The sequence below is a fragment of the Phyllobates terribilis genome, unplaced genomic scaffold, assembly GCF_046119375.1.
Source record: "Phyllobates terribilis strain yellow unplaced genomic scaffold, ASM4611937v1 Scaffold_3__8_contigs__length_932513732, whole genome shotgun sequence".
Lineage (NCBI taxonomy): Eukaryota > Metazoa > Chordata > Amphibia > Anura > Dendrobatidae > Phyllobates > Phyllobates terribilis.
The window spans coordinates 662,085,456-662,108,751 of NW_027362763.1; the positions used below are offsets into that span (position 1 = coordinate 662,085,456).

General features: G+C 53.9%; 1 protein-coding gene across 8 annotated transcripts in view; it reads left to right on the forward strand.

Moving 5' to 3' along the window:
• DAAM2 (dishevelled associated activator of morphogenesis 2) overlaps positions 1 to 23,296 on the forward strand; it is a 683,500-nt gene that overhangs the window by 522,079 nt on the left and 138,125 nt on the right. For all 8 annotated transcript variants that reach the window (XM_073671724.1, XM_073671725.1, XM_073671726.1 and 5 more), the window contains 2 exons: positions 20,357 to 20,464; positions 21,492 to 21,552. In XM_073671724.1, coding sequence (XP_073527825.1) covers positions 20,357 to 20,464; positions 21,492 to 21,552 — 169 coding nt within the window. The remainder of the gene's footprint in view (positions 1 to 20,356; positions 20,465 to 21,491; positions 21,553 to 23,296) is intronic.

Here is a 23,296-nt window from a genome sequence, read left to right on the forward strand (position 1 = left end):
TGTTCCCCCGTTACCTCTTTAGAGCTGAATGTTCCCCCGTTACCTCCCTAGAGCTGAATGTTCCCCCGTTACCTCCCTAGAGCTGAATGTTCCCCCGTTACCTCCCTAGAGCTGAATGTTCCCCCGTTACCTCCCTAGAGCTGAATGTCCCCCCGTTACCTCTCTAGAGCTGAATGTTCCCCCGTTACCTCCCTAGAGCTGAATGTCCCCCCGTTACCTCTCTAGAGCTGAATGTTCCCCCGTTACCTCTCTAGAGCTGAATGTTCCCCCGTTACCTACCTAGAGCTGAATGTTCCCCCGTTACCTCTCTAGAGCTGAATGTTCCCCCGTTACCTGTCTGGAGCTGAATGTTCCCCGGTTACCTCCCTAGAGCTGAATGTTCCCCCGTTACCTCCCTAGAGCTGAATGTTCCCCCGTTACCTCTCTAGAGCTGAATGTTCCCCCGTTACCTCCCTAGAGCTGAATGTTCCCCCGTTACCTCTCTAGAGCTGAATGTTCCCCCGTTACCTCTCTAGAGCTGAATGTTCCCCCGTTACCTCCGTAGAGCTGAATGTTCCCCCGTTACCTCTCTAGAGCTGAATGTTCCCCCGTTACCTCCCTAGAGCTGAATGTTCCCCCGTTACCTCCCTAGAGCTGAATGTTCCCCCGTTACCTCCCTAGAGCTGAATGTTCCCCCGTTACCTCTCTAGAGCTGAATGTTCCCCCGTTACCTCCCTAGAGCTGAATGTTCCCCCGTTACCTCCGTAGAGCTGAATGTTCCCCCGTTACCTCCCTAGAGCTGAATGTTCCCCCGTTACCTCCCTAGAGCTGAATGTTCCCCCGTTACCTCTCTAGAGCTGAATGTTCCCCCGTTACCTCCCTAGAGCTGAATGTTCCCCCGTTACCTCTCTAGAGCTGAATGTTCCCCCGTTACCTCTCTAGAGCTGAATGTTCCCCCGTTACCTCCCTAGAGCTGAATGTTCCCCCGTTACCTCCCTAGAGCTGAATGTTCCCCCGTTACCTCTCTAGAGCTGAATGTTCCCCCATTACCTCCGTAGAGCTGAATGTTCCCCCGTTACCTCCCTAGAGCTGAATGTTCCCCCGTTACCTCCCTAGAGCTGAATGTTCCCCCGTTACCTCTCTAGAGCTGAATGTTCCCCCGTTACCTCTCTAGAGCTGAATGTTCCCCCGTTACCGCTCTAGAGCTGAATGTTCCCCCGTTACCTCCCTAGAGCTGAATGTTCCCCCGTTACCTCCCTAGAGCTGAATGTTCCCCCGTTACCTCCCTAGAGCTGAATGTTCCCCCGTTACCTCTCTAGAGCTGAATGTTCCCCCGTTACCTCTCTAGAGCTGAATGTTCCCCCGTTACCTCCCTAGAGCTGAATGTTCCCCCGTTACCTCTCTAGAGCTGAATGTTCCCCCGTTACCTCCCTAGAGCTGAATGTTCCCCCGTTACCTCCCTAGAGCTGAATGTTCCACCGTTACCTCCCTAGAGCTGAATGTTCCCCCGTTACCTCCCTAGAGCTGAATGTTCCCCCGTTACCTCCCTAGAGCTGAATGTTCCCCCGTTACCTCCCTAGAGCTGAATGTTCCCCCGTTACCTCTCTAGAGCTCAATGTTCCCCCTTTACCTCCCTAGAGCTGAATGTTCCCCCGTTACCTCCCTAGAGCTGAATGTTCCCCCGTCACCTCCCTAGAGCTGAATGTTCCCCCGTTACCTCTCTAGAGCTGAATGTTCCCCCGTTACCTCCGTAGAGCTCAATGTTCCCCCTTTACCTCCCTAGAGCTGAATGTTCCCCCGTTACCTCTCTAGAGCTCAATGTTCCCCCGTTACCTCCCTAGAGTTGAATGTTCTCCCGTTACCTCTCTAGAGCTCAATGTTCCCCCGTTACCTCCCTAGAGCTGAATGTTCCCCCGTTACCTCTCTAGAGTTGAATGTTCCCCCGTTACCTGTCTGGAGCTGAATGTTCCCCGGTTACCTCCCTAGAGCTGAATGTTCCCCCGTTACCTCCCTAGAGCTGAATGTTCCCTCGTTACCTCCCTAGAGCTGAATGTTCCCCCGTTACCTCCCTAGAGCTGAATGTTCCCCCGTTACCTCCCTAGAGCTGAATGTTCCCCGGTTACCTCCCTAGAGCTGAATGTTTCTCCGTTACCTCCCTAGAGCTGAATGTTCCCCCGTTACCTCCCTAGAGCTGAATGTTTCCCCGTTACCTCTCTAGAGCTCAATGTTCCCCCGTTACCTCTCTAGAGCTGAATGTTCCCTCGTTACCTCCCTAGAGCTGAATGTTCCCCCGTTACCTCCCTAGAGCTGAATGTTCCCCCGTTACCTCCCTAGAGCTGAATGTTCCCCCGTTACCTCTCTAGAGCTGAATGTTCCCCCGTTACCTCCCTAGAGCTGAATGTTCCCCCGTTACCTCCCTAGAGCTGAATGTTCCCCCGTTACCTCTCTAGAGTTGAATGTTCCCCCGTTACCTGTCTGGAGCTGAATGTTCCCCGGTTACCTCCCTAGAGCTGAATGTTCCCCCGTTACCTCCCTAGAGCTGAATGTTCCCTCGTTACCTCCCTAGAGCTGAATGTTCCCCCGTTACCTCCCTAGAGCTGAATGTTCCCCCGTTACCTCCCTAGAGCTGAATGTTCCCCGGTTACCTCCCTAGAGCTGAATGTTTCCCCGTTACCTCCCTAGAGCTGAATGTTCCCCCGTTACCTCCCTAGAGCTGAATGTTCCCCGGTTACCTCCCTAGAGCTGAATGTTCCCCCGTTACCTCCCTAGAGCTGAATGTTCCCCCGTTACCTCCCTAGAGCTGAATGTTCCCCGTTACCTCCCTAGAGCTGAATGTTCCCCCGTTACCTCCCTAGAGCTGAATGTTCCCTCGTTACCTCCCTAGAGCTGAATGTTCCCCCGTTACCTCCCTAGAGCTGAATGTTCCCCCGTTACCTCCCTAGAGCTGAATGTTCCCTCGTTACCTCCCTAGAGCTGAATGTTCCCCCGTTACCTCTCTAGAGCTGAATGTTCCCCGGTTACCTCCCTAGAGCTGAATGTCCCCCCGTTACCTCCCTAGAGCTGAATGTTCCCCCGTTACCTCCCTAGAGCTGAATGTTCCCCCGTTACCTCCCTAGAGCTGAATGTTCCCTCGTTACCTCCCTAGAGCTGAATGTTCCCCCGTTACCTCTCTAGAGCTGAATGTTCCCCGGTTACCTCCCTAGAGCTGAATGTTCCCCCGTTACCTCCCTAGAGCTGAATGTTCCCCCGTTACCTCCCTAGAGCTGAATGTTCCCCGGTTACCTCCCTAGAGCTGAATGTTCCCCCGTTACCTCCCTAGAGCTGAATGTTCCCCCGTCACCTCCCTAGAGCTGAATGTTCCCCCGTTACCTCTCTAGAGCTGAATGTTCCCCCGTTACCTCCCTAGAGCTGAATGTTCCCCCGTTACCTCCCTAGAGCTGAATGTTCCCCGGTTACCTCCCTAGAGCTGAATGTTCCCCCGTTACCTCCCTAGAGCTGAATGTTCCCCCGTCACCTCCCTAGAGCTGAATGTTCCCCCGTTACCTCCCTAGAGCTGAATGTTCCCCCTTTACCTCTCTAGAGCTGAATGTTCCCCCGTTACCTCTCTAGAGCTGAATGTTCCCCCGTTAGCTCCCTAGAGCTGAATGTTCCCCCGTTAGCTCCCTAGAGCTGAATGTTCCCCCGTCACCTCCCTAGAGCTGAATGTTCCCCCGTCACCTCCCTAGAGCTGAATGTTCCCCCGTTACCTCTCTAGAGCTGAATGTTCCCCCGTTACCTCTCTAGAGCTGAATGTTCCCCCGTTACCTCTCTAGAGCTGAATGTTCCCCCGTTACCTCTTTAGAGCTGAATGTTCCCCCGTTACCTCCCTAGAGCTGAATGTTCCCCCGTTACCTCCCTAGAGCTGAATGTTCCCCCGTTACCTCCCTAGAGCTGAATGTTCCCCGGTTACCTCCCTAGAGCTGAATGTTCCCCCGTTACCTCCCTAGAGCTGAAAGTTCCCCCGTTACCTCCCTAGAGCTGAATGTTCCCCCGTTACCTCCCTAGAGCTGAATGTTCCCCCGTTACCTCTCTAGAGCTCAATGTTCCCCCTTTACCTCCCTAGAGCTGAATGTTCCCCCGTTACCTCCCTAGAGCTGAATGTTCCCCCGTTACCTCCCTAGAGCTGAATGTTCCCTCGTTACCTCCCTAGAGCTGAATGTTCCCCCGTTACCTCCCTAGAGCTGAATGTTCCCCCGTTACCTCTCTAGAGCTGAATGTTCCCCGGTTACCTCCCTAGAGCTGAATGTTCCCCCGTTACCTCCCTAGAGCTGAATGTTCCCCCGTCACCTCCCTAGAGCTGAATGTTCCCCCGTTACCTCTCTAGAGCTGAATGTTCCCCGGTTACCTCCCTAGAGCTGAATGTTCCCCCGTTACCTCCCTAGAGCTGAATGTTCCCCGGTTACCTCCCTAGAGCTGAATGTTCCCCCTTTACCTCTCTAGAGCTGAATGTTCCCCCGTTACCTCTCTAGAGCTGAATGTTCCCCGGTTACCTCCCTAGAGCTGAATGTTCCCCCGTTACCTCTCTAGAGCTGAATGTTCCCCCGTTACCTCTCTAGAGCTGAATGTTCCCCCGTTACCTCTTTAGAGCTGAATGTTCCCCCGTTACCTCCCTAGAGCTGAATGTTCCCCCGTTACCTCCCTAGAGCTGAATGTTCCCCCGTTACCTCCCTAGAGCTGAATGTTCCCCCGTTACCTCCCTAGAGCTGAATGTCCCCCCGTTACCTCTCTAGAGCTGAATGTTCCCCCGTTACCTCCCTAGAGCTGAATGTCCCCCCGTTACCTCTCTAGAGCTGAATGTTCCCCCGTTACCTCTCTAGAGCTGAATGTTCCCCCGTTACCTACCTAGAGCTGAATGTTCCCCCGTTACCTCTCTAGAGCTGAATGTTCCCCCGTTACCTGTCTGGAGCTGAATGTTCCCCGGTTACCTCCCTAGAGCTGAATGTTCCCCCGTTACCTCCCTAGAGCTGAATGTTCCCCTGTTACCTCTCTAGAGCTGAATGTTCCCCCGTTACCTCCCTAGAGCTGAATGTTCCCCCGTTACCTCTCTAGAGCTGAATGTTCCCCCGTTACCTCTCTAGAGCTGAATGTTCCCCCGTTACCTCCGTAGAGCTGAATGTTCCCCCGTTACCTCTCTAGAGCTGAATGTTCCCCCGTTACCTCCCTAGAGCTGAATGTTCCCCCGTTACCTCCCTAGAGCTGAATGTTCCCCCGTTACCTCCCTAGAGCTGAATGTTCCCCCGTTACCTCTCTAGAGCTGAATGTTCCCCCGTTACCTCCCTAGAGCTGAATGTTCCCCCGTTACCTCCGTAGAGCTGAATGTTCCCCCGTTACCTCCCTAGAGCTGAATGTTCCCCCGTTACCTCTCTAGAGCTGAATGTTCCCCCGTTACCTCCCTAGAGCTGAATGTTCCCCCGTTACCTCTCTAGAGCTGAATGTTCCCCCGTTACCTCTCTAGAGCTGAATGTTCCCCCGTTACCTCCCTAGAGCTGAATGTTCCCCCGTTACCTCCCTAGAGCTGAATGTTCCCCCGTTACCTCTCTAGAGCTGAATGTTCCCCCATTACCTCCGTAGAGCTGAATGTTCCCCCGTTACCTCCCTAGAGCTGAATGTTCCCCCGTTACCTCCCTAGAGCTGAATGTTCCCCCGTTACCTCTCTAGAGCTGAATGTTCCCCCGTTACCTCTCTAGAGCTGAATGTTCCCCCGTTACCGCTCTAGAGCTGAATGTTCCCCCGTTACCTCCCTAGAGCTGAATGTTCCCCCGTTACCTCCCTAGAGCTGAATGTTCCCCCGTTACCTCCCTAGAGCTGAATGTTCCCCCGTTACCTCTCTAGAGCTGAATGTTCCCCCGTTACCTCTCTAGAGCTGAATGTTCCCCCGTTACCTCCCTAGAGCTGAATGTTCCCCCGTTACCTCTCTAGAGCTGAATGTTCCCCCGTTACCTCCCTAGAGCTGAATGTTCCCCCGTTACCTCCCTAGAGCTGAATGTTCCCCCGTTACCTCCCTAGAGCTGAATGTTCCCCCGTTACCTCCCTAGAGCTGAATGTTCCCCCGTTACCTCCCTAGAGCTGAATGTTCCCCCGTTACCTCCCTAGAGCTGAATGTTCCCCCGTTACCTCTCTAGAGCTCAATGTTCCCCCTTTACCTCCCTAGAGCTGAATGTTCCCCCGTTACCTCCCTAGAGCTGAATGTTCCCCCGTCACCTCCCTAGAGCTGAATGTTCCCCCGTTACCTCTCTAGAGCTGAATGTTCCCCCGTTACCTCCGTAGAGCTCAATGTTCCCCCTTTACCTCCCTAGAGCTGAATGTTCCCCCGTTACCTCCCTAGAGCTGAATGTTCCCTCGTTACCTCCCTAGAGCTGAATGTTCCCCCGTTACCTCCCTAGAGCTGAATGTTCCCCCGTTACCTCTCTAGAGCTGAATGTTCCCCGGTTACCTCCCTAGAGCTGAATGTTCCCCCGTTACCTCCCTAGAGCTGAATGTTCCCCCGTCACCTCCCTAGAGCTGAATGTTCCCCCGTTACCTCTCTAGAGCTGAATGTTCCCCGGTTACCTCCCTAGAGCTGAATGTTCCCCCGTTACCTCCCTAGAGCTGAATGTTCCCCGGTTACCTCCCTAGAGCTGAATGTTCCCCCTTTACCTCTCTAGAGCTGAATGTTCCCCCGTTACCTCTCTAGAGCTGAATGTTCCCCCGTTACCTCCCTAGAGCTGAATGTTCCCCCGTTACCTCTTTAGAGCTGAATGTTCCCCGGTTACCTCCCTAGAGCTGAATGTTCCCCCGTTACCTCTCTAGAGCTGAATGTTCCCCCGTTACCTCTCTAGAGCTGAATGTTCCCCCGTTACCTCTTTAGAGCTGAATGTTCCCCCGTTACCTCCCTAGAGCTGAATGTTCCCCCGTTACCTCCCTAGAGCTGAATGTTCCCCCGTTACCTCCCTAGAGCTGAATGTTCCCCCGTTACCTCCCTAGAGCTGAATGTCCCCCCGTTACCTCTCTAGAGCTGAATGTTCCCCCGTTACCTCCCTAGAGCTGAATGTCCCCCCGTTACCTCTCTAGAGCTGAATGTTCCCCCGTTACCTCTCTAGAGCTGAATGTTCCCCCGTTACCTACCTAGAGCTGAATGTTCCCCCGTTACCTCTCTGGAGCTGAATGTTCCCCCGTTACCTGTCTGGAGCTGAATGTTCCCCGGTTACCTCCCTAGAGCTGAATGTTCCCCCGTTACCTCCCTAGAGCTGAATGTTCCCCCGTTACCTCTCTAGAGCTGAATGTTCCCCCGTTACCTCCCTAGAGCTGAATGTTCCCCCGTTACCTCTCTAGAGCTGAATGTTCCCCCGTTACCTCTCTAGAGCTGAATGTTCCCCCGTTACCTCCGTAGAGCTGAATGTTCCCCCGTTACCTCTCTAGAGCTGAATGTTCACCCGTTACCACCCTAGAGCTGAATGTTCCCCCGTTACCTCCCTAGAGCTGAATGTTCCCCCGTTACCTCCCTAGAGCTGAATGTTCCCCCGTTACCTCTCTAGAGCTGAATGTTCCCCCATTACCTCCCTAGAGCTGAATGTTCCCCCGTTACCTCCGTAGAGCTGAATGTTCCCCCGTTACCTCCCTAGAGCTGAATGTTCCCCCGTTACCTCCCTAGAGCTGAATGTTCCCCCGTTACCTCTCTAGAGCTGAATGTTCCCCCGTTACCTCCCTAGAGCTGAATGTTCCCCCGTTACCTCTCTAGAGCTGAATGTTCCCCCGTTACCTCTCTAGAGCTGAATGTTCCCCCGTTACCTCCCTAGAGCTGAATGTTCCCCCGTTACCTCCCTAGAGCTGAATGTTCCCCCGTTACCTCTCTAGAGCTGAATGTTCCCCCATTACCTCCGTAGAGCTGAATGTTCCCCCGTTACCTCCCTAGAGCTGAATGTTCCCCCGTTACCTCCCTAGAGCTGAATGTTCCCCCGTTACCTCTCTAGAGCTGAATGTTCCCCCGTTACCTCTCTAGAGCTGAATGTTCCCCCGTTACCGCTCTAGAGCTGAATGTTCCCCCGTTACCTCCCTAGAGCTGAATGTTCCCCCGTTACCTCCCTAGAGCTGAATGTTCCCCCGTTACCTCCCTAGAGCTGAATGTTCCCCCGTTACCTCTCTAGAGCTGAATGTTCCCCCGTTACCTCTCTAGAGCTGAATGTTCCCCCGTTACCTCCCTAGAGCTGAATGTTCCCCCGTTACCTCTCTAGAGCTGAATGTTCCCCCGTTACCTCTCTAGAGCTGAATGTTCCCCCGTTACCTCCCTAGAGCTGAATGTTCCCCCGTTACCTCCCTAGAGCTGAATGTTCCCCCGTTACCTCCCTAGAGCTGAATGTTCCCCCGTTACCTCTCTAGAGCTGAATGTTCCCCGTTACCTCTCTAGAGCTCGATGTTCCCCCTTTACCTCCCTAGAGCTGAATGTTCCCCTGTTACCTCCCTAGAGCTGAATGTTCCCCCGTCACCTCCCTAGAGCTGAATGTTCCCCCGTTACCTCCCTAGAGCTGAATGTTCCCCCGTTACCTCCCTAGAGCTGAATGTTCCCCCGTCACCTCCCTAGAGCTGAATGTTCCCCCGTTACCTCTCTAGAGCTGAATGTTCCCCCGTTACCTCCGTAGAGCTCAATGTTCCCCCTTTACCTCCCTAGAGCTGAATGTTCCCCCGTTACCTCCCTAGAGCTGAATGTTCCCCCGTCACCTCCCTAGAGCTGAATGTTCCCCCGTTACCTCTCTAGAGCTGAATGTTCCCCCATTACCTCCGTAGAGCTCAATGTTCCCCCTTTACCTCCCTAGAGCTGAATGTTCCCCCGTTACCTCCCTAGAGCTGAATGTTCCCCCGTTACCTCTGTAGAGCTGAATGTTCCCCCGTTACCTCCCTAGAGCTGAATGTTCCCCCGTCACCTCCCTAGAGCTGAATGTTCCCCCGTCACCTCCCTAGAGCTGAATGTTCCCCCGTCACCTCCCTAGAGCTGAATGTTCCCCCGTCACCTCCCTAGAGCTGAATGTTCCCCCGTCACCTCCGTAGAGCTGAATGTTCCCCCATTACCTCCCTAGAGCTGAATGTTACCCCGTTACCTCTCTAGAGCTCAATGTTCCCCCGTTACCTCTCTAGAGCTGAATGTTCCCTCGTTACCTCCCTAGAGCTGAATGTTCCCCCTTTACCTCCCTAGAGCTGAATGTTCCCCCGTTACCTCCCTAGAGCTGAATGTCCCCCCGTTACCTCCCTAGAGCTGAATGTCCCCCCGTCACCTCCCTAGAGCTGAATGTTCCCCCGTTACCTCCCTAGAGCTGAATGTTCCCTCGTTACCTCCCTAGAGCTGAATGTTCCCCCGTTACCTCCCTAGAGCTGAATATTCCCCTGTTACCTCCCTAGAGCTGAATGTTCCCCGGTTACCTCCCTAGAGCTGAATGTTTCCCCGTTACCTCCCTAGAGCTGAATGTTACCCCGTTACCTCTCTAGAGCTCAATGTTCCCCCGTTACCTCTCTAGAGCTGAATGTTCCCTCGTTACCTCCCTAGAGCTGAATGTTCCCCCGTTACCTCCCTAGAGCTGAATGTTCCCCCGTTACCTCCCTAGAGCTGAATGTTCCCCCGTTACCTCTCTAGAGCTGAATGTTCCCCCGTTACCTCCCTAGAGCTGAATGTTCCCCCGTTACCTCCCTAGAGCTGAATGTTCCCCCGTTACCTCTCTAGAGTTGAATGTTCCCCCGTTACCTGTCTGGAGCTGAATGTTCCCCGGTTACCTCCCTAGAGCTGAATGTTCCCCCGTTACCTCCCTAGAGCTGAATGTTCCCTCGTTACCTCCCTAGAGCTGAATGTTCCCCCGTTACCTCCCTAGAGCTGAATGTTCCCCCGTTACCTCCCTAGAGCTGAATGTTCCCCGGTTACCTCCCTAGAGCTGAATGTTTCCCCGTTACCTCCCTAGAGCTGAATGTTCCCCCGTTACCTCCCTAGAGCTGAATGTTCCCCGGTTACCTCCCTAGAGCTGAATGTTCCCCCGTTACCTCCCTAGAGCTGAATGTTCCCCCGTTACCTCCCTAGAGCTGAATGTTCCCCGTTACCTCCCTAGAGCTGAATGTTCCCCCGTTACCTCCCTAGAGCTGAATGTTCCCTCGTTACCTCCCTAGAGCTGAATGTTCCCCCGTTACCTCTCTAGAGCTGAATGTTCCCCGGTTACCTCCCTAGAGCTGAATGTTCCCCCGTTACCTCCCTAGAGCTGAATGTTCCCCGGTTACCTCCCTAGAGCTGAATGTTCCCCCGTTACCTCCCTAGAGCTGAATGTTCCCCCGTTACCTCCCTAGAGCTGAATGTTCCCCGTTACCTCCCTAGAGCTGAATGTTCCCCCGTTACCTCCCTAGAGCTGAATGTTCCCTCGTTACCTCCCTAGAGCTGAATGTTCCCCCGTTACCTCTCTAGAGCTGAATGTTCCCCGGTTACCTCCCTAGAGCTGAATGTCCCCCCGTTACCTCCCTAGAGCTGAATGTTCCCCCGTTACCTCCCTAGAGCTGAATGTTCCCCCGTTACCTCCCTAGAGCTGAATGTTCCCTCGTTACCTCCCTAGAGCTGAATGTTCCCCCGTTACCTCTCTAGAGCTGAATGTTCCCCGGTTACCTCCCTAGAGCTGAATGTTCCCCCGTTACCTCCCTAGAGCTGAATGTTCCCCCGTTACCTCCCTAGAGCTGAATGTTCCCCGGTTACCTCCCTAGAGCTGAATGTTCCCCCGTTACCTCCCTAGAGCTGAATGTTCCCCCGTCACCTCCCTAGAGCTGAATGTTCCCCCGTTACCTCTCTAGAGCTGAATGTTCCCCCGTTACCTCCCTAGAGCTGAATGTTCCCCCGTTACCTCCCTAGAGCTGAATGTTCCCCGGTTACCTCCCTAGAGCTGAATGTTCCCCCGTTACCTCCCTAGAGCTGAATGTTCCCCCGTCACCTCCCTAGAGCTGAATGTTCCCCCGTTACCTCCCTAGAGCTGAATGTTCCCCCTTTACCTCTCTAGAGCTGAATGTTCCCCCGTTACCTCTCTAGAGCTGAATGTTCCCCCGTTAGCTCCCTAGAGCTGAATGTTCCCCCGTTAGCTCCCTAGAGCTGAATGTTCCCCCGTCACCTCCCTAGAGCTGAATGTTCCCCCGTCACCTCCCTAGAGCTGAATGTTCCCCCGTTACCTCTCGAGCTGAATGTTCCCCCGTTACCTCTCTAGAGCTGAATGTTCCCCCGTTACCTCTCTAGAGCTGAATGTTCCCCCGTTACCTCTTTAGAGCTGAATGTTCCCCCGTTACCTCCCTAGAGCTGAATGTTCCCCCGTTACCTCCCTAGAGCTGAATGTTCCCCCGTTACCTCCCTAGAGCTGAATGTTCCCCGGTTACCTCCCTAGAGCTGAATGTTCCCCCGTTACCTCCCTAGAGCTGAATGTTCCCCCGTTACCTCCCTAGAGCTGAATGTTCCCCCGTTACCTCCCTAGAGCTGAATGTTCCCCCGTTACCTCCCTAGAGCTGAATGTTCCCCCGTTACCTCTCTAGAGCTCAATGTTCCCCCTTTACCTCCCTAGAGCTGAATGTTCCCCCGTTACCTCCCTAGAGCTGAATGTTCCCACGTTACCTCCCTAGAGCTGAATGTTCCCTCGTTACCTCCCTAGAGCTGAATGTTCCCCCGTTACCTCCCTAGAGCTGAATGTTCCCCCGTTACCTCTCTAGAGCTGAATGTTCCCCGGTTACCTCCCTAGAGCTGAATGTTCCCCCGTTACCTCCCTAGAGCTGAATGTTCCCCCGTCACCTCCCTAGAGCTGAATGTTCCCCCGTTACCTCTCTAGAGCTGAATGTTCCCCGGTTACCTCCCTAGAGCTGAATGTTCCCCCGTTACCTCCCTAGAGCTGAATGTTCCCCGGTTACCTCCCTAGAGCTGAATGTTCCCCCTTTACCTCTCTAGAGCTGAATGTTCCCCCGTTACCTCTCTAGAGCTGAATGTTCCCCGGTTACCTCCCTAGAGCTGAATGTTCCCCCGTTACCTCTCTAGAGCTGAATGTTCCCCCGTTACCTCTCTAGAGCTGAATGTTCCCCCGTTACCTCTTTAGAGCTGAATGTTCCCCCGTTACCTCCCTAGAGCTGAATGTTCCCCCGTTACCTCCCTAGAGCTGAATGTTCCCCCGTTACCTCCCTAGAGCTGAATGTTCCCCCGTTACCTCCCTAGAGCTGAATGTCCCCCCGTTACCTCTCTAGAGCTGAATGTTCCCCCGTTACCTCCCTAGAGCTGAATGTCCCCCCGTTACCTCTCTAGAGCTGAATGTTCCCCCGTTACCTCTCTAGAGCTGAATGTTCTCCCGTTACCTACCTAGAGCTGAATGTTCCCCCGTTACCTCTCTAGAGCTGAATGTTCCCCCGTTACCTGTCTGGAGCTGAATGTTCCCCGGTTACCTCCCTAGAGCTGAATGTTCCCCCGTTACCTCCCTAGAGCTGAATGTTCCCCCGTTACCTCTCTAGAGCTGAATGTTCCCCCGTTACCTCCCTAGAGCTGAATGTTCCCCTGTTACCTCTCTAGAGCTGAATGTTCCCCCATTACCTCCGTAGAGCTGAATGTTCCCCCGTTACCTCCCTAGAGCTGAATGTTCCCCCGTTACCTCTCTAGAGCTGAATGTTCCCCCGTTACCTCTCTAGAGCTGAATGTTCCCCCGTTACCGCTCTAGAGCTGAATGTTCCCCCGTTACCTCCCTAGAGCTGAATGTTCCCCCGTTACCTCCCTAGAGCTGAATGTTCCCCCGTTACCTCCCTAGAGCTGAATGTTCCCCCGTTACCTCTCTAGAGCTGAATGTTCCCCCGTTACCTCTCTAGAGCTGAATGTTCCCCCGTTACCTCCCTAGAGCTGAATGTTCCCCCGTTACCTCTCTAGAGCTGAATGTTCCCCCGTTACCTCCCTAGAGCTGAATGTTCCCCCGTTACCTCCCTAGAGCTGAATGTTCCCCCGTTACCTCCCTAGAGCTGAATGTTCCCCCGTTACCTCCCTAGAGCTGAATGTTCCCCCGTTACCTCCCTAGAGCTGAATGTTCCCCCGTTACCTCCCTAGAGCTGAATGTTCCCCCGTTACCTCCCTAGAGCTGAATGTTCCCCCGTTACCTCTCTAGAGCTCAATGTTCCCCCTTTACCTCCCTAGAGCTGAATGTTCCCCCGTTACCTCCCTAGAGCTGAATGTTCCCCCGTCACCTCCCTAGAGCTGAATGTTCCCCCGTTACCTCTCTAGAGCTGAATGTTCCCCCATTACCTCCGTAGAGCTCAATGTTCCCCCTTTACCTCCCTAGAGCTGAATGTTCCCCCGTTACCTCCCTAGAGCTGAATGTTCCCTCGTTACCTCCCTAGAGCTGAATGTTCCCCCGTTACCTCCCTAGAGCTGAATGTTCCCCCGTTACCTCTCTAGAGCTGAATGTTCCCCGGTTACCTCCCTAGAGCTGAATGTTCCCCCGTTACCTCCCTAGAGCTGAATGTTCCCCCGTCACCTCCCTAGAGCTGAATGTTCCCCCGTTACCTCTCTAGAGCTGAATGTTCCCCGGTTACCTCCCTAGAGCTGAATGTTCCCCCGTTACCTCCCTAGAGCTGAATGTTCCCCGGTTACCTCCCTAGAGCTGAATGTTCCCCCTTTACCTCTCTAGAGCTGAATGTTCCCCCGTTACCTCTCTAGAGCTGAATGTTCCCCCGTTACCTCCCTAGAGCTGAATGTTCCCCCGTCACCTCTTTAGAGCTGAATGTTCCCCGGTTACCTCCCTAGAGCTGAATGTTCCCCCGTTACCTCTCTAGAGCTGAATGTTCCCCCGTTACCTCTCTAGAGCTGAATGTTCCCCCGTTACCTCTTTAGAGCTGAATGTTCCCCCGTTACCTCCCTAGAGCTGAATGTTCCCCCGTTACCTCCCTAGAGCTGAATGTTCCCCCGTTACCTCCCTAGAGCTGAATGTTCCCCCGTTACCTCCCTAGAGCTGAATGTCCCCCCGTTACCTCTCTAGAGCTGAATGTTCCCCCGTTACCTCCCTAGAGCTGAATGTCCCCCCGTTACCTCTCTAGAGCTGAATGTTCCCCCGTTACCTCTCTAGAGCTGAATGTTCCCCCGTTACCTACCTAGAGCTGAATGTTCCCCCGTTACCTCTCTGGAGCTGAATGTTCCCCCGTTACCTGTCTGGAGCTGAATGTTCCCCGGTTACCTCCCTAGAGCTGAATGTTCCCCCGTTACCTCCCTAGAGCTGAATGTTCCCCCGTTACCTCTCTAGAGCTAAATGTTCCCCCGTTACCTCCCTAGAGCTGAATGTTCCCCCGTTACCTCTCTAGAGCTGAATGTTCCCCCGTTACCTCTCTAGAGCTGAATGTTCCCCCGTTACCTCCGTAGAGCTGAATGTTCCCCCGTTACCTCTCTAGAGCTGAATGTTCACCCGTTACCACCCTAGAGCTGAATGTTCCCCCGTTACCTCCCTAGAGCTGAATGTTCCCCCGTTACCTCCCTAGAGCTGAATGTTCCCCCGTTACCTCTCTAGAGCTGAATGTTCCCCCGTTACCTCCCTAGAGCTGAATGTTCCCCCGTTACCTCCCTAGAGCTGAATGTTCCCCCGTTACCTCCCTAGAGCTGAATGTTCCCCCGTTACCTCTCTAGAGCTGAATGTTCACCCGTTACCTCCCTAGAGCTGAATGTTCCCCCGTTACCGCTCTAGAGCTGAATGTTCCCCCGTTACCTCCCTAGAGCTGAATGTTCCCCCGTTACCGCTCTAGAGCTGAATGTTCCCCCGTTACCTCCCTAGAGCTGAATGTTCCCCCGTTACCTCCCTAGAGCTGAATGTTCCCCCGTTACCTCCCTAGAGCTGAATGTTCCCCCGTTACCTCTCTAGAGCTGAATGTTCCCCCGTTACCTCTCTAGAGCTGAATGTTCCCCCGTTACCTCCCTAGAGCTGAATGTTCCCCCGTTACCTCTCTAGAGCTGAATGTTCCCCCGTTACCTCTCTAGAGCTGAATGTTCCCCCGTTACCTCCCTAGAGCTGAATGTTCCCCCGTTACCTCCCTAGAGCTGAATGTTCCCCCGTTACCTCCCTAGAGCTGAATGTTCCCCCGTTACCTCTCTAGAGCTGAATGTTCCCCGTTACCTCTCTAGAGCTCGATGTTCCCCCTTTACCTCCCTAGAGCTGAATGTTCCCCCGTTACCTCCCTAGAGCTGAATGTTCCCCCGTCACCTCCCTAGAGCTGAATGTTCCCCCGTTACCTCTCTAGAGCTGAATGTTCCCCCATTACCTCCGTAGAGCTCAATGTTCCCCCTTTACCTCCCTAGAGCTGAATCTTCCCCCGTTACCTCCCTAGAGCTGAATGTTCCCCCGTTACCTCCCTAGAGCTGAATGTTCCCCCGTTACCTCTGTAGAGCTGAATGTTCCCCCGTTACCTCTGTAGAGCTGAATGTTCCCCCGTCACCTCCCTAGAGCTGAATGTTCCCCCGTCACCTCCCTAGAGCTGAATGTTCCCCCGTCACCTCCCTAGAGCTGAATGTTCCCCCGTCACCTCCCTAGAGCTGAATGTTCCCCCGTCACCTCCGTAGAGCTGAATGTTCCCCCATTACCTCCCTAGAGCTGAATGTTACCCCGTTACCTCTCTAGAGCTCAATGTTCCCCGTTACCTCTCTAGAGCTGAATGTTCCCCCGTCACCTCCGTAGAGCTGAATGTTCCCCCATTACCTCCCTAGAGCTGAATGTTACCCCGTTACCTCTCTAGAGCTGAATGTTACCCCGTTACCTCCCTAGAGCTGAATGTTCCCCCGTTACCTCCCTAGAGCTGAATGTCCCCGTTACCTCCCTAGAGCTGAATGTCCCCCGTCACCTCCCTAGAGCTGAATGTTCCCCCGTTACCTCCCTAGAGCTGAATGTTCCCCGTTACCTCCCTAGAGCTGAATGTCCCCCGTTACCTCCCTAGAGCTGAATGTTCCCCCGTTACCTCCCTAGAGCTGAATGTTCCCCGTTACCTCCCTAGAGCTGAATGTTCCCCCGTTACCTCCCTAGAGCTGAATGTTCCCCCGTTACCTCTCTAGAGCTGAATGTTCCCGCGTCACCTCCCTAGAGCTGAATGTTCCCCGTTACCTCCCTAGAGCTGAATGTTCCCCCGTTACCTCCCTAGAGCTGAATGTTACCCCGTTACCTCTCTAGAGCTGAATGTTCCCCCGTTACCTCTCTAGAGCTGAATGTTCCCTCGTTACCTCCCTAGAGCTGAATGTTCCCCCTTTACCTCCCTAGAGCTGAATGTTCCCCCGTTACCTCCCTAGAGCTGAATGTCCCCCCGTTACCTCCCTAGAGCTGAATGTTCCCCCGTTACCTCCCTAGAGCTGAATGTTCCCCCGTCACCTCCCTAGAGCTGAATGTTCCCCCGTCACCTCCCTAGAGCTGAATGTCCCCCCGTTACCTCCCTAGAGCTGAATGTTCCCCCGTTACCTCCCTAGAGCTGAATGTTCCCCCGTTACCTCCCTAGAGCTGAATGTCCCCCCGTTACCTCCCTAGAGCTGAATGTTCCCCCGTTACCTCCCTAGAGCTGAATGTTACCCCGTTACCTCTCTAGAGCTGAATGTTCCCCCGTTACCTCTCTAGAGCTGAATGTTCCCTCGTTACCTCCCTAGAGCTGAATGTTCCCCCTTTACCTCCCTAGAGCTGAATGTTCCCCCGTTACCTCCCTAGACCTGAATGTCCCCCCGTTACCTCCCTAGAGCTGAATGTTCCCCCGTTACCTCCCTAGAGCTGAATGTTCCCCCGTCACCTCCCTAGAGCTGAATGTTCCCCCGTCACCTCCCTAGAGCTGAATGTCCCCCCGTTACCTCCCTAGAGCTGAATGTTCCCCCGTTACCTCCCTAGAGCTGAATGTTCCCCCGTTACCTCCCTAGAGCTGAATGTCCCCCCGTTACCTCCCTAGAGCTGAATGTTCCCCCGTTACCTCCCTAGAGCTGAATGTTCCCCCGTTACCTCCCTAGAGCTGAATGTTCCCCCGTTACCTCCCTAGAGCTGAATGTTCCCCCGTTACCTCCCTAGAGCTGAATGTTCCCCCGTTACCTCTCTAGAGCTCAATGTTCCCCCTTTACCTCCCTAGAGCTGAATGTTCCCCCGTTACCTCCCTAGAGCTGAATGTTCCCCCGTCACCTCCCTAGAGCTGAATGTTCCCCCGTTACCTCTCTAGAGCTGAATGTTCCCCCATTACCTCCGTAGAGCTCAATGTTCCCCCTTTACCTCCCTAGAGCTGAATGTTCCCCCGTTACCTCCCTAGAGCTGAATGTTCCCTCGTTACCTCCCTAGAGCTGAATGTTCCCCCGTTACCTCCCTAGAGCTGAATGTTCCCCCGTTACCTCTCTAGAGCTGAATGTTCCCCGGTTACCTCCCTAGAGCTGAATGTTCCCCCGTTACCTCCCTAGAGCTGAATGTTCCCCCGTCACCTCCCTAGATCTGAATGTTCCCCCGTTACCTCTCTAGAGCTGAATGTTCCCCGGTTACCTCCCTAGAGCTGAATGTTCCCCCGTTACCTCCCTAGAGCTGAATGTTCCCCGGTTACCTCCCTAGAGCTGAATGTTCCCCCTTTACCTCTCTAGAGCTGAATGTTCCCCCGTTACCTCTCTAGAGCTGAATGTTCCCCCGTTACCTCCCTAGAGCTGAATGTTCCCCCGTTACCTCTTTAGAGCTGAATGTTCCCCGGTTACCTCCCTAGAGCTGAATGTTCCCCCGTTACCTCTCTAGAGCTGAATGTTCCCCCGTTACCTCTTTAGAGCTGAATGTTCCCCCGTTACCTCCCTAGAGCTGAATGTTCCCCCGTTACCTCCCTAGAGCTGAATGTTCCCCCGTTACCTCCCTAGAGCTGAATGTTCCCCCGTTACCTCCCTAGAGCTGAATGTCCCCCCGTTACCTCTCTAGAGCTGAATGTTCCCCCGTTACCTCCCTAGAGCTGAATGTCCCCCCGTTACCTCTCTAGAGCTGAATGTTCCCCCGTTACCTCTCTAGAGCTGAATGTTCCCCCGTTACCTACCTAGAGCTGAATGTTCCCCCGTTACCTCCCTAGAGCTGAATGTTCCCCGGTTACCTCCCTAGAGCTGAATGTTCCCCCGTTACCTCCCTAGAGCTGAATGTTCCCCCGTTACCTCTCTAGAGCTAAATGTTCCCCCGTTACCTCCCTAGAGCTGAATGTTCCCCCGTTACCTCTCTAGAGCTGAATGTTCCCCCGTTACCTCTCTAGAGCTGAATGTTCCCCCGTTACCTCTCTAGAGCTGAATGTTCCCCCGTTACCTCTCTGGAGCTGAATGTTCCCCCGTTACCTGTCTGGAGCTGAATGTTCCCCGGTTACCTCCCTAGAGCTGAATGTTCCCCCGTTACCTCCCTAGAGCTGAATGTTCCCCCGTTACCTCTCTAGAGCTAAATGTTCCCCCGTTACCTCCCTAGAGCTGAATGTTCCCCCGTTACCTCTCTAGAGCTGAATGTTCCCCCGTTACCTCTCTAGAGCTGAATGTTCCCCCGTTACCTCCGTAGAGCTGAATGTTCCCCCGTTACCTCTCTAGAGCTGAATGTTCACCCGTTACCACCCTAGAGCTGAATGTTCCCCCGTTACCTCCCTAGAGCTGAATGTTCCCCCGTTACCTCCCTAGAGCTGAATGTTCCCCGTTACCTCTCTAGAGCTGAATGTTCCCCCGTTACCTCCCTAGAGCTGAATGTTCCCCGTTACCTCCCTAGAGCTGAATGTTCCCCGTTACCTCCCTAGAGCTGAATGTTCCCGTTACCTCTCTAGAGCTGAATGTTCACCCGTTACCTCCCTAGAGCTGAATGTTCCCCGTTACCTCCCTAGAGCTGAATGTTCCCCCGTTACCTCCCTAGAGCTGAATGTTCCCCCGTTACCTCCCTAGAGCTGAATGTTCCCCGTTACCTCTCTAGAGCTGAATGTTCCCCCGTTACCTCCCTAGAGCTGAATGTTCCCCGTTACCTCCCTAGAGCTGAATGTTCCCGTTACCTCCCTAGAGCTGAATGTTCCCGTTACCTCCCTAGAGCTGAATGTTCACCCGTTACCTCCCTAGAGCTGAATGTTCCCCGTTACCTCCCTAGAGCTGAATGTTCCCCCGTTACCTCCCTAGAGCTGAATGTTCCCCCGTTACCTCTCTAGAGCTGAATGTTCACCCGTTACCTCCCTAGAGCTGAATGTTCCCCCGTTACCTCTCTAGAGCTGAATGTTCCCCCGTTACCTCCCTAGAGCTGAATGTTCCCCGTTACCTCCCTAGAGCTGAATGTTCCCCCGTTACCTCCCTAGAGCTGAATGTCCCCCGTTACCTCCCTAGAGCTGAATGTCCCCCGTTACCTCCCTAGAGCTGAATGTTCCCCCGTTACCTCTCTAGAGCTCGATGTTCCCCGTTACCTCCCTAGAGCTGAATGTTACCCCGTTACCTCTCTAGAGCTGAATGTTCCCCGTTACCGCTCTAGAGCTGAATGTTCCCCGTTACCTCCCTAGAGCTGAATGTTCCCCCGTTACCTCCCTAGAGCTGAATGTTCCCCCGTTACCTCCCTAGAGCTGAATGTCCCCCCGTTACCTCCCTAGAGCTGAATGTTCCCCCGTTACCTCCCTAGAGCTGAATGTTCCCCCGTTATTACCTCCCTAGAGCTGAATGTTCCCCCGTTACCTCCCTAGAGCTGAATGTTCCCCGTTACCTCCCTAGAGCTGAATGTCCCCCGTTACCTCCCTAGAGCTGAATGTTCCCCCGTTACCTCCCTAGAGCTGAATGTTCCCCCGTTACCTCCCTAGAGCTGAATGTTCCCCCGTTACCTCCCTAGAGCTGAATGTTCCCCCGTTATTACCTCCCTAGAGCTGAATGTTCCCCCGTTACCTCCCTAGAGCTGAATGTTCCCCCGTTACCTCCCTAGAGCTGAATGTTCCCCCGTTACCTCCCTAGAGCTGAATGTTCCCCCGTTACCTCCCTAGAGCTGAATGTTCCCCCGTTACCTCCCTAGAGCTGAATGTTCCCCCGTTACCTCCCTAGAGCTGAATGTTCCCCCGTTACCTCCCTAGAGCTGAATGTTCCCCCGTTACCTCCCTAGAGCTGAATGTTCCCCCGTTACCTCCCTAGAGCTGAATGTTCCCCGTTACCTCCCTAGAGCGGTGTGCTGCCCCCCGGTGACATTGACGCCGCTCCTTATTTACACCATCGGGATAGTGTCACTTCTTGATACATAACCTTCGTCTTCAGACAATGTGGAATCTCCGTGTTGTGAATCCTAATAAATCCACCTTGGGGGGTGAAGACTTTTCTAGACTCGTGAGCTCCGTCCATGACGGCCGGTGATGACCGACGCTCCTTCTCCGGGGCTTTAACGGCTGCTTTCCTCGTCTTTAGGAACATCACCCTCTTGCACTACTTAATAATGATATTTGAGAAGACGTACCCCGACATCCTCAGCATCCAGGGGGAGCTGGAGCATCTCTCCGAGGCGGCTAAAGTCAAGTAAGTCACCTTTCCCCCAGCAATGACTCTTCTCCGTCCTGTGTGTCGTGTCCGCACAGTCTTTTGGCATCTGGGCTCCGGTTCCTCCCGGTGTGGGGTCAGTGTGGGGTCAGCGCGGGATCGGGCTCCACTGACCCTGCCAGGTGGTAACACGATAACGTACAAGAGCAATGGAGGGGTCGGTGCCGAATGTCTAAAAATAATGAAGGCAGTGCGGGCCAGAAGTGAGCTCTGCAGACACAGGTGAGAAACCAAGTCCTTCCAGATGTTCTGCCCAGGGCTCTTAAAGGAGAACTCCACCTCCGCAGCTGCAGGGTCACTGCGCAGTCACATAACAATGCAGAAGACCTCCATATTTCCCTTCATTGAGCCTCTCTGGAGTCTGCGGTTCTTTGTGCCACCGAGAAGCCACTTGTCTTCTTCCACGGTGACAACTCTTTCCATACATGGAGTTACAGCACAGTAGACTGCCTCTCCAGACAACACAGACTTGTTTTTAACCTGTGCTACTTTGGAAACTGAATTGTGTTTCATTGTTTCAGTATTTTCAAGATCCCTGTTTGCAGTCAGTGAATGGTCGCAGTCTTATATACATCCAGAAACCTTCAGAGAGCGGATGCATTTCATGACTGGGGGTTTGTTACAATTGGATCCAGTTGAAGCAACACAGCCTGGACTTCACACTGATACATTGTAACAAATAGTAATAAAGCATAAGAGTCTGTGTATGTTGTGGGCTCAAGGGACCCAGGTAACTTCTAATGGGGTCCATAATTGTCAGGTCATATAAAGCTGAATCTGCAGTGATGGCTCTGAGTGCAGCTGTGAACAGAGCCGTTTTGCTACAATGTATCAGTGTGGAGGTCAGAGCATTGACTTGCCTGCATAGTATCCACTTTTTAGCTGTGTACAGATCACTGCCTCTGAATGGAAACAAGTGACAGCAAGCAGAGTTCTTGGAAATGCGGAGGAATTGACGGCAGAGTTGGTGTTTACATGCGATGATGAATGTTACAATTTTTTTCAGTTTGGTGGAATTGGAAAAGGAAGTGCACAACATAAAGAACGGACTGCGAGCCGTGGAGTCTGTGAGTAGTTCTCAACCTTCAGTTTTGGGGTCCAGGGGTCATGGGAAAAAACTATTTGTGTTCCTAAGAAGAACCCAATAGCCCCTGTGTCACTTCCGCTGTGATGGTTATAAAATGCGGGGGGCATGTTGGTGACCCCTCTTTGCAGAAGTGTTGTCCTCCTCCTCCAGACTCCTCTGTCCTCCTCCTCCAGTCTCCTCTGTCCACCTCCTCTTCCAGTCTCCTCTGTCCTCCTCTAGACTCCTCTTTCCTCCTCCAGACTCCTCTGTCCTCCTCCTACTCCAGACTCCTCTGTCCTCTTCCTCCACTCTACTCTGTGTCTCTCCAGACACCTCTGTTCCCACTCTAGATATCTGTCCCCTTCTCGACTTTTCTGCCCCCCTCCATTCTCCTCTGTCCCCTTCCATTCTCCTCTGTCCCCTTCCATTCTCCTCTGTCCCCCTCCATTCTCCTCTGTCCCCTTCCATTCTCCTCTGTCCCCTTCCATTCTCCTCTGCCCCCCTCCATTCTCCTCTGTCCCCTTCCATTCTCCTCTGTCCCCCTCCATTCTCCTCTTTCCCCCTCTAGTCTCCTCTGTCCCTCTCTAGTCTCCTCTGTCCCTCTCTAGTCTGCTCTGTCCCCCTCCATTCTCCTCTGTCCCCCTCCATTCTCCTCTGTCCCCCTGCAGTCTCCTCTGTCCCCCTCTAGTCTCCTCTGCCCCCTCTAGTCTCCTCTGTCCCCCTCTAGTCTCCTCTGTCCCTCTCTAGTCTCCTCTGTCCCCCTCTAGTCTCCTCTGTCCCCCTCCATTCTCCTCTGTCCCCCTCCATTCTCCTCTGTCCCCCTCTAGTCTCCTCTGTTCCCCTCCAGTCTCCTCTGTTCCCCTTCAGTCTCCTCTGTCCCTCTCTAGTCTCCTCTGTCCCTCTCTAGTCTCCTCTGTCCCTCTCTAGTCTCCTCTGTCCCTCTCTAGTCTCCTCTGTCCCCCTCCAGTCTCCTCTGTTCCCCTCCAGTCTCCTCTGTCCCTCTCTAGTCTCCTCTGTCCCTCTCTAGTCTCCTCTGTCCCTCTCTAGTCTCCTCTGTCCCCCTCCAGTCTCCTCTGTTCCCCTCCAGTCTCCTCTCTTCCTCTCCAGTCTCCTCTGTTCCCCTTCAGTCTCCTCTGTTCCCCTTCAGTCTCCTCTGTCCCTCTCTAGTCTCCTCTGTCCCTCTCTAGTCTCCTCTGTCCCTCTCTAGTCTCCTCTGTCCCCCTCCAGTCTCCTCTGTCCCCCTCCATTCTCCTCTGTCCCCTTTCATTCTCCTCTGCTCCCCTCCATTCTCCTCTGTCCCCTTCCATTCTCCTCTGTCCCCCTCCATTCTCCTCTGTCCCCGTCCAGTCTCCTCTGTCCCCCTCCAGTCTCCTCTGTCCCCCTCCAGTCTCCTCTGTCCCTCTCTAGTCTCCTCTGTCCCCCTCCATTCTCCTCTGTCCCCCTCCATTCTCCTCTGTCCCTCTCTAGTCTCCTCTGTCCCCCTGCAGTCTCCTCTGTCCCCCTCTAGTCTCCTCTGTCCCTCTCTAGTCTCCTCTGTCCCCCTCCAGTCTCCTCTGTCCCCCTCCATTCTCCTCTGTCCCCCTCCATTCTCCTCTGTCCCCCTCCATTCTCCTCTGTCCCCCTCCATTCTCCTCTGTCCCCCTCCATTCTCCTCTGTCCCCCTCCATTCTCCTCTGTCCCCTTCCATTCTCCTCTGTCCCCTTCCATTCTCCTCTGCTCCCCTCCATTCTCCTCTGTCCCCTTCC